The 10,788-nt window shown below is 49.4% G+C and overlaps 1 protein-coding gene across 2 annotated transcripts in view; it reads left to right on the forward strand.

Moving 5' to 3' along the window:
* Rasgrf1 (Ras protein specific guanine nucleotide releasing factor 1) overlaps positions 1-10,788 on the forward strand; it is a 123,769-nt gene that overhangs the window by 22,881 nt on the left and 90,100 nt on the right. For both annotated transcript variants that reach the window (XM_017795673.1, XM_017795674.1), the window contains exon 3: positions 5,424-5,571. In XM_017795673.1, coding sequence (XP_017651162.1) covers positions 5,424-5,571 — 148 coding nt within the window. The remainder of the gene's footprint in view (positions 1-5,423; positions 5,572-10,788) is intronic.

Here is a 10,788-nt window from a genome sequence, read left to right on the forward strand (position 1 = left end):
TCCTCCTTCTAAGGTCCTAATGTCCCAATGAATTTACTGGACTCACTTATACAGCATGAGTGAAGGATCATTGACAGGAGTGTGAGTGACCCTAAAGCAGCCAAACTGAAAAGTTCACACCCAGCATGGATGATGACTTCCTCACGGTCACGTGAATCCAGCCCCCTCCTATCACCTTCCCTAGGCTATGCACTCTAGCACCTCCTGAGATCCTGAAGCTACATGTAATTAGGGCAGAATTGCAAATAAATGAGTTGGGGGAGTGGCTGGAATCTTAGCTGAAGGTCCAATTACCCTCCCCAGTCCCTCCTTCTATGGGACAGTGTTAACAAGCGACAAGCCAGATTGTGATAGACTCTTGCAAGTAAGCACAGCTGATTTGATAAAGATGGTGGCTGTTTTGCTCTACAACAGTGTGTGTGCGTGTGTGTGTGTGTGTGTATGTGTGTGTGTGTGTGTGTGTGTGTGTGTGTGTACAGCAACTGGCTTTCTGCCACAGCCATATTGAGTATCAAATATTTTTACATATTCTTAATTTAGGTTTTATTTACATATACTTAATAGATACATTCTATGTACAAAAATAAGCATGGTGGTATATTAATATCATGTAGAGACACAATGTTCTTTCGCACTGAATGTATCATAGTCTAGTATTAGGGATGCCTCTGTAGTTATGCATATAGTGGTTTATAAAATACAACAGTCAGAGAACTCCGTGGTCTACATTTCAGTGAGAACTAGATGCCAGTCCAGACACTGGGGATCGGGAAAGGTGAAATACATTCTCCGGCCCTAATGCTGATTCTGCCTCCAGCTTTGACACTGACCAACTATTGTTCAGAGCAAATTGCTTCTCCTCCCTGGACCTCAGTGTCTTCATTTATCAAATCATACAGTCGACCTTTCATGATCCCTGAGTTCCTTTCTAGCTCTGAAAGTCTGTAAGTTCATAAAGACAGTGCAGGCACCAGGAGTGGCTCAGTCTGTCTTCACTGAAGGGATCAAGGGAGGGAGGAAAGGAAGGAAGGAGAGAAGAAGAAGGGGAAGGGTATTTTGCATTGCTGTTACCAAATACCTAAGATAAACAACTTACAGGAAGAAAAGTTTATTTTTGCTCATGGCTTCAGAGGTTTCAGTCCAGGATTGGCCTGTGTCAATATAAAAAACATAATAGCAGAGAGTCTGACAGAGGAGAGACTGTTCCCTCATGGCAGCCAGGAAGCAGAGAGGAGAGGGAAAATCTGGGAACAAAATATATACCCTTCAACTGGGTGTGGTGGCACACACCTTTAACCCCAGTACTCAGGAGGCAGAGGCAGGCAGATCTCTGTGAGCTCAAGGCCAGCCTGGTCTACATAGTGAGTTCCAGGCCAGCTGGGGCTATAGGAAGACCCTGTCTCAAAAAAAAGACCAAAAGAAACAAGCAACCAAGTATATATTCCCTTCAAAACCTTCAAAGGCACACTCCCCAGCCACCTACTTCTTCCAATCAGGACCAACCCTCCATGGTTTCTACCACCTCCCAACAGTCCATGCAGTTACGAATTTCTCAAAGGTTGGTTCATTGCGTAGGTCAGAGCCCTCATGATGGCTTCCTAAAAGCCCATCTGCTGGCAACCAAGCCTTCACACATGAACCTATGAGGAACATTTCTAATCAAATCATAATATTTGGCCCCTAAAGGCATATGGCCATCTCATAATATCAAATGCATCCATTCTATCTCTTAGTGTCCCCACAGTCTTAACAGTTTCTCAGAAGTCCAAGTCCAAACTCTCCTCTTATGATTCAAGGCAACTATTATTGGTGAGCAGGGCAAACATTATTATATCATGTAACTCCATGTCTGGGTATCCAAGCGTGATATGAACTCCAAAGGACTTGGAAAGTCCCACCCCTATAGGCTGCAGCTCACAAGACCTCTCTCAGAGTCTGCTCACTTCTTGCATCTTTCCTCAGCAGATGTTCTACGTTCCAACATCCTGAGGCCACATCCAGAGGCCCCCACTAAGCTTCAGCTTCAGCTCTCACAACTTCCCCCAGCACCCTCTCAGGGACTGCTCAGGGACTCTGACCCTGCCAAACACTGCCTGGCCTACCAGGGCTTCCCTTGAAATCTGGGGGTAAGCTTCTGTGACCCCACAACTCTTACATGCTGCATGCCTATGGACAATAACAGCTCAAGCAGTAGCCACATCCACTTGACCTGGAGCTGCATCTGCCACAGAGTGCCTGAACGACTGAATATGGAAAGGAACTCCCATAGGTTCCTGGTTCCTGAAGTATCTTCTCAAAGCAAAATCTTGGCTGGAGTCTGGCCAATTCCTAGTATACCCTCAAGACATCTTTCCTATTGTCCTAATGCAAAGAAGTTGACAGAGAGAGAGAGAGAGAGAGAGAGAGAGAGAGAGAGAGAGAGAAGAGACTGTGTCTATGTCTATATGTCTGTGTGTCGGTGTCTGTGTGTCTGTGCATGTACACACCTGAGTGTGAGTATGGAAGCCATAGGACAACCTTGAGTGTTGCTCCATGGTCACTGTACATATTTTTGAAATAAGGTCTCTCACTGGCCTAGAACTCACCAAGTAGGCAAGGCTGACTGGCCAGGGAACCCCAGACACATGCCTGTCTTTGCCTCTCTAGTCCTGAGATTACAAATGTATGGCACCACACCTGTTTTATTTTTTTAGCCTGTGTACTGGAGATCCAAGTCGGATCCTCATGCTTGCATACATAGCAAGTGCTTTGCTGACAGCCGTCTCCCGGCCCATTAGCCTCTTTTTAACGGTGCTACATCTGTTCAGCAACCACACTTTACTTGGCCCCTACCTTACACATGCTTATTTTCTGGCTACATGTAAGGTTTTCAAATCTTTTTGCTCTGCATTATGTTTGTGATTCTCACTGTCAGTCAAGCTAGAAGCAACCACAATATTGACGGCATAGCCTTGATGCTGGACTACTTCCTCCTCTAGTGTCATTAGGCCACTCTCACAAAGGCTTGGATGGGTTCTTTGCCAGAACATAACATAAATGGTCTCTAGTCCACTTGCTGACCTAGTCCTTTTTCCATCTGAAACCTCCCAAGCATGGTCTTCTCTCTCCACATTCCCATCGGCATTCTGGCCTCCTCTCACCAGAACACCCTGCCAGCAGCTGTCTCAGGCTTTTTAGCTCGTATCTCCAAACCTCCCCAATAAAATCTGCCACGGAGGTTTCTGAACCCCATGGTTAGGTAGCAGTCACAGCAGTGCCCTCACTCCCAGTGTTGTTGGGGCTTTGTTGTTGTTTTTCCCCTCTGCTTTTGGCTTTTCACTTCTGTGACAAAATACCCAATTAACTTGAGGGAAGAAAGAGTTATCTTGGCTCACAGTTTCAAAGGTTTCAGTGCACAGTCAGCTTCCATCATTTCTGTAGGACTGTAATTAGGCATGCATGGCAGAGAAAGCTCTGCTCAACTCAGGGCAGCCAGGGAACAGAGACAGGAGGCAGGAAAGGGCAGAAGCAATATATACCCTCCAAAGGCAACCACCCCCTACCACTTACCTCTTCAAACCAGGCCTCACATTCTAGTTTCCACTACCTCCCAGTGATGCCATTCAGTTATGAATCTATCTGTAAATGAATGCTTAAGTAAATCAGAATACTTATGATCCAATCATTTCTTAAAAGCCCACCAGTTACAACCAAGCCTTTAACCCTGAAACTTCAGGGGACATTTCGGATTCAAAACTTAATAGGAGGGAGAAAAAAGGAAAGGAAGGGAAGGGGAGGGAAGGGGAGGGAGGGAGGGGGATGAAGGAAGGAAAGGGAAGGGGAGAAGGATGAAGGGAAGAGAAAGGAGGAAAGGAAGGAAGACCAGCAGATCACCTACAGATGGACTCCTGTCTGAAGTCTGAGGTGTGTGCAGTTAGTAAGACTTGACCAATGAAGAAGCTACGCGTTCACGCCCGAGTGGGGAGCCATGGTGCTGTGAAAACAGATTCCTTTCTCTCAACTGAACTTTATTTACAAGTGAAGGAAATTAAGTCTCCTGGAAAGTTGGAAAGATCTTAAAACCTGGTATTCATTTTCATAAGAGAAGCACCCAGATCACCATTTTAATCTAATAGTATTATAATAGAAAGACAGTTCTCTTAGAGCCCAATACTGATCATCAAGGAGTGATGGGTAAGAACGGGGTCAGCTTCCCCAGGTTCCTGCTCAAGCCCAGTGTTTTACCCTTGCCCCAGCAGAACTGAGCCTGATAGACACCAACCCTGTCCTATCACATCCTCCCCATCATCAGGATACAGCCAGCTTCCTCCCAAGAAGACCCCTTCTAGCACCAACGGGGGACAGGACTGTCTGTACCTGCCCTATTCACACCATCACCTTTCATATCACAAGGTTACCACAGCCTCCTGAAAGTCTCCACAGACCTGGGACTTTTCAAGAAGTTATCTTTATCCCAAGTGGCCTTTAGAGTCTCAGACTTTGTGACTTCATGTGGCAGGCTCCCAAGTCTTGGACAAAGACCTACCTTCCTGCCCTGGCCCCACTGACCAGCTGTGTTCAGGGCTGGGTGGTCATGTCAGAAGCTGCCAAACTGAAAAGTGGCCCATCAGTCAGTGAGAAGTAGGAGACAGTGGATGACCCTAGAGAGGGAGCCAATTTCTATGGGGGCTGGAAGCCAATGCCAGGCTGTCTGTCCTTTAGAATCCTCTCTGATCCAATGCCATCTAGTACCCAGCCTCATTACCATTTACCTCCAACACAGGCCTCCCACCCAAGGCTGGCCTGCAGTGGGTATCAGTTCCAACTTGGGGGTGGGCCTGCACCTCCTGAACTCTTCCTTGATAACAAGTCCTTGTTGCTGCCGCCCCTCCGTGACACACACTAAAAACCTAGGACTCACATTTAACACTCATCCTGTCCAGGACCTTCAGACATCCCCCCTAAAGAGTAAGATATGTGTGCCTGACTGCCCTCTGTCTATCCCACAAGGCCTTATGCATCCATCCATTCGCAGGCATACCCACATGCAGCAAGTGTTCACTGAGCACCTGCTAGGCACAGACATCCATCCTCCTCCTCCATCCATGTCATCATGACCATGGTCCTAGAAGCCCAGAAGCCTGAGTACTGAAAGAAAATCCCTGGGCTCACACAGGAAGGCTTCCTGGAGGCAGCATTTTAGCTGAGCCCAGAGGTAGCCTAAGAAAAAGGATGCAGCTAGCCTAGGGAAGGAGTGTCAGGGACAAGTTTCAGAATGACAGTCTGCCTAGACAGAGTCCCAGAGGGGTGGGAGGGGATAAAACAAAGAAAAAGCAACAGGGAGAGCCAGGCTAATGGAGGAACCAGAGGTCAGTGTGCAGTGGGATGTACAGGGGCTGGAGACAAGGGGTAGCATCTCACCTGCTACACACCTCTGTCCACAGCTACAGGACACTGGCCACAGAGCATGAGGCACTGATGCAGAAGTACCTTCACCTGCTGCAGATAGTGGAGACGGAGAAGATGGTGGCCAAGCAGCTGAGGCAGCAGATCGAGGATGGCGAGATCGAGATTGAACGGCTGAAGGCAGAGGTAACTGCAAGCCAGGGCTCCCAGATCAGAACAGACCCCGGGTACCGTCAGGCCAGGGCCACATGAGGGATGGGGTCTGGTTCCTGCCTCTAAGCTTTGGGGGAAAGGTGGCAGAGTGGACAGCCCTGCAGTCAGACCAGGCTCTGTGTTTACCACGTGCCACCTGGGGCTCATCCCCCACTGCAGTGTTCTTCATTGCTTTGCATGTGGGGTAGCTTTTGCTACTTACCTGATGATGAGGTGAGGAAGATGAGTGAGATTATTACGGGAAGCTGTCAGATGCTGGAAGGACACAGTGGCTGAGTGTCTCCACTGTCAATCTCCAACTCTGGAGGTGCAGTGTCACCTGTAGATCATTCTTGTGGGCCCCTCCTTGTGCCTCATAAGTCCTGCAAGTACCTCCTGGAGCCTGGCCACTCACAGAAGGAAACAACAGCCACAGCTCACCAGGGCTCACCAGAAATATAGGGTCTCAGGCCACCCCAGAACTCCTGAATGGGAACCTGAATTTACAGTGTGCCCCAGGGAATGCCATTGACTGCTGGGAACACAGGCAGCTCACCCCACCACAGGGTAACCTGAGCACCTCTTGCTCCTCACCTCACCAGCATGATTAACACCATCCAGTACAGCACCAAATGACTGTGGACTCTGAGCTGAGGAAGGGAAACAGACCCTGAATTCAATCAACTAACCACTTTATTTACAGGGCTCCAAGGTCACAGTCAAGGAAGTCCATCTCCCCTTCCACGACTCATGCTCAACCCCTGGTGGACATGAAAAGCCAGATTTCAACCTCCAGCTACCCACTAACATCCACACTAGGACACCCCCACACCTGCCGAGTCGTCCACCCAGTGCAACACGTGCTGCCAGTGGAGACAGGGATGGCTGTCACTATGCCCTGTCTAGATGCCACAGGCACTCCCTGGATCCCACCCTGCCACTTCACCAAGGTCCCTTGCAGGGTGGCATGTGAGTGTTCCCCCGCTGACTCAACCAGTTGCTGTAGAAGGTAGCCCTGGAACCAGGAGGTGGAGACAGGCAGTCAAGAGCCCACCCAGGAAGGCAGAGGACAGTGAGAGGTGGGGACTTGCTGTGTCTCATAGCCCCATCGGGCTCCACTTACAAAACACAATCCCAAAATGAAAGGATGCCATGCAGAAATTCACCACAGAACTGGAAGCTCCAGGTGCAGAGCTTACTGTGTACAGAAGCCCCTCCTACATGTGGGTATGAACCAGTACCTCACAGCCCTGCCTAAGGTGTTCAGAGATCCAGAGCCACCAGCTCCATCAGTAGGAACATCAATTGCTATTTCATGCTCAACCCAAGTTCCAGGTTTGATCCATCGCTAGCCCTGCATCCAGGACATTCAAACAAGCCTCCTTCATCAGCCCCCCACCCCAGCTATCCTAATAGGATGAGAGCCAAAGACACCCACCCAAGCACACATGGCTGGGAAGTGACAGACGCAGAACTGGAACCCAAGGCTCCTGTCTTATCAGTCTTTCTACTCTGCACAGAGGCACTTCCCACAGACCGCCAGAACCCAGCTCAAAGCTATCCTCTCTCCAACCCTACTGGCTCATTCTAGGATCCATCCCACTTAGGAAAGAACCCCTGAAATCTTCTATACTAGCCCAACATAACTCTCTGAATCCAAACAGAGCTTCACTCACACAAAGGGACAAGGAAAGGACTCTGGCCCCACTACCCAATTATTAAGTCTGTGGCCAAGGGCAGCAGGGTGGCTGTCAGTCAGTCAGTCAGTCAGTCAGTCACTCACTCACTCACAGAAGACCTAAGCTCACCTGCCATAGGCCTTACCCTCTTCCCTAGGTCCCTCCTGTGCAGTCACCTAGCACCCACCAGCACGCCAAAGCAGTGTGCTATCCTAACCCCTGGCCTTCACACATGCCATCTTCACACATGCCGTCACACATGTTTGGAATGCCCTCCTCATTCCCATGCTTTCCAGACGGCAAAACTTTGCTAAGGTCAGCCACCCACCCCACCCCCCAGGGCTCCTGGCCAGCATGTGCTTCTGGCCTCTTGTGTCTAACCCACCAACAACCTGGAAGGAACCCCATAAGGGCAGCAGTCTCCTCTACAACGCAACCCCTCTTGCCTGGCGTGCTAGCTCTGAGAGGGCTGGGCAAGTGAGTGAGTGCAGGTTCCAGAAGGCTCCAGAAGGCTCCAGGAATATGGAGTGTATGTGGTAGAGTGTGAACAGGCCCCAATGGAGCTGTGAGAGTCCTGGTCAGGATTTGTTTGAAACCTAAGGGTGTACGCACAGATTCCATGTGGCCTTGAAAGCTTTCAGGAGTTTGTGAGCCAGAGAAGATACAGGGCAGAGGGCAGAGGGCAGAGCCCCCTGGGGGACCCAGGAGCAGAAAGCAGGCCAGTTGAGAGTGTGTGCGTGTGTGTATGTGTGTGTGTCTGTGCCTCTGTGTCTGTGTCTGTGTCTGTGTGTTAAAGTGGGAACAGAGGCCCATTTGGTGGGACTTTGGAGAAATGTTTCCAATTGAGTGTTTCTGAAATGAAGATGGCTTTGAAAGACAGCTCAGTGGCTCTCTGCCTATAGGCTCCCTCCCCATCTCTCTCTCTTCTCTTTTCTCTCTCTCTCTCTCTCTCTCTCTCTCTCTCTCTCTCTCTCTCTAACATGTCAGGGACACTTGTGACCTGACATGGGCTCCACAAGGTGGGAACTGGGTCCAGCCTGATGAATTAGCCATTGGGTAGACTGAAAAAGCAGATGAATGGACAGTGACCCGGTGATGAGCATCAAGAGTCTTAGAATATCAAAGCCTAGAAGACAATGAAGTCTACAGACAAGATGATATTTATCAAATCCACTTACCTCCAGCTGGGTCACCAGCCTCAAATTCCAGCCTGTGCCTATGACCAAATGGCTTCCCCCTTCCTCACTGTGGAAAGAGGCTTGAGGGCAGGAGGTATGTTATAAGTGAGTGCATTATATCGCAGGTGCTTATCACATACATCTGTCAGAATGGGCTAGGTTATCCTTCAATAGCAAACAACCCCCAAATCTTAGAGGCTTCAAGCAATGGAAGTGTGTGTCTTACACTGTGTGTCCACTGTGGGTTCTGCTAAGGCCTCCTCCCCAAAGCGTCAGAGCCAGGGATGTAGGTTGTAGGGACTTCTACCATAAACAAGTGTACCAGTCACATTCCCACGTGTCACTTTTGTTGCTGTTGTTCATAATCTCTTTCTCTACTGAGAACTTGGCACTGCCACTCTTAGCTTCCAAGAGGCAATTATTACATTTTCAAGAATTTTGCTAGCTGGTTAGTCAGCCTTGAGAGTTTGAAATGTGCCGTGCATTGTACCCAGGGACTGGCAGACGCAGTTCTTTGGGGGTTTCCTCTCAAAGAGCTGGTATTAAGCATGTCCCATTATACCACTGTCTTCATCTGTTCTCCCCCATACATAGTCTGCAGGGCCAGGTGCACGATGGAATTCCCTTCTAGAATTTAAAGACAGCAACAATACAGGCCTCATCCCAGCAGTGGGCCCTCTAAGCCCGGGGCTCTGTGCACCTGCACAGATGCCTGATTCATGAAGCCATCTGTTTTCCCGTCCCACCGCCCCCTTCCCACAGCCCTGTCCTACCCACCACAACCATTCTCTCGGCAGGTTATAGAGACTGTGCCCAGACACCTGGAACTTTATGGAACAAAAAACATCTAGCTGTCCTCAGTCACTTCATGGTGAAACAGCTCTAACAGGCCTCCTCTCCCAGCCAAAGGCTCTACCGGGGCCTTGCCTGCAGCAAAGGAGCAGGCACCGAACCTCCGAGATGAGGCCTTCCCTCCCCCACAAGACCCAGCTTGGCATTGTTTTGTTATGTCATAGCAGTTTTCTCCTATTTATTATTTAAGTAGCTTGCTAGGACAGCCCTGAGGACAGGTACGGAGTTTACAGATGGCTGTGTATCTTATTGGTCTATAAGCACTCACCCTCCTAGACAGTGATTCTGAAATTGGCTGCAGAGATCTTATCATTAAGGCTAAAAGTAAAAAACTACCTTGGAATCAGTTATTTACACAAACTTTGACATACACCAAAAAAAAAAAAAAAGGAAAAGACTGTTCTGGGCAAAATAAGAGAATGTGGCCTTTGACCCCCAGCCTACCAGAGCCTGCCCTCCTTAGCGTAGCCCCTGCTTCCCATCTCCCCTCCTGCCAGCAACCCCATTGCCCTGCTGCCCTGGCAAGTGACACTCTATCCACCCTAACCTTTCTTTGTTCATTTCCTCCATCAGACTCTCTCCTTCCCATTTTTGGGGCTCCTCTTTGCCCTTCAAGAGAATGTGGCCTTTGACCCCCAGCCTACCAGAGCCTGCCCTCCTTAGCGTAGCCCCTGCTTCCCATCTCCCCTCCTGCCAGCAACCCCATTGCCCTGCTGCCCTGGCAAGTGACACTATATCCACCCTAACCTTTCTTTGTTCATTTCCTCCATCAGACTCTCTCCTTCCCATTTTTGGGGCTCCTCTTTGCCCTTCAAAGCCCCTTCTGGAATGCCCTTAACAGTGAGTACATACCACTGTCCTTGCCCTGTCTTACTGGATTTGTTTTGGACAACTTCTCACTATGTAGCCCGGGCTGGCCTCACAAACCTTTGGCCTCAGCCTCCCAAGAGGTGGTATACAGCTGTAATCCCAGGTGCTCCACAGCCTGTCACCAAACCCAACACCACAACACCATCAAGATATGCATGTGCAAAGGAGACGGGATAAACTCCCCCTTGGGCTTGGAAGAGACCAAATGGAAGCAGGAAGGAAGCGAGGCCCATGGCGGCTATCTCAAGAGAGGCCCTGCCTGCTAACTAAAAGAAACAAACCTGAGGGGCTGGAGAGATGGCTCAGCGGTTAAGAACACTGGTTGTTCTTGCAGAAGACCTGGGTTCGAATCCCAGCACCCACGTGGCAGCTAACAACTGTCCATAACTCCAGTCCCAGGGGATCTGACAGCCTCTTCTGACCTCCACGGGCATTGCCTGACACAGCACTTACCTAAATGCAGGCAATACACGCATGCACATAAAATAAAAATAATAATTTTTTTATTTTAAAAAAGAAACAAACAGCTGGACCCTGTAGCTCCAGCCTCCTGGAACTCCCTCGTAGACCAGGCTGGCCTTGAACTCACAGGATCCACCTGCCTCTGCCTCCTGAGTGCTAGGATTAAAGAA

The sequence above is a fragment of the Nannospalax galili genome, unplaced genomic scaffold (assembly GCF_000622305.1).
Source record: "Nannospalax galili isolate Female #2095 unplaced genomic scaffold, S.galili_v1.0 scaffold28, whole genome shotgun sequence".
In the NCBI taxonomy this organism is placed as follows: Eukaryota; Metazoa; Chordata; class Mammalia; order Rodentia; family Spalacidae; genus Nannospalax; species Nannospalax galili.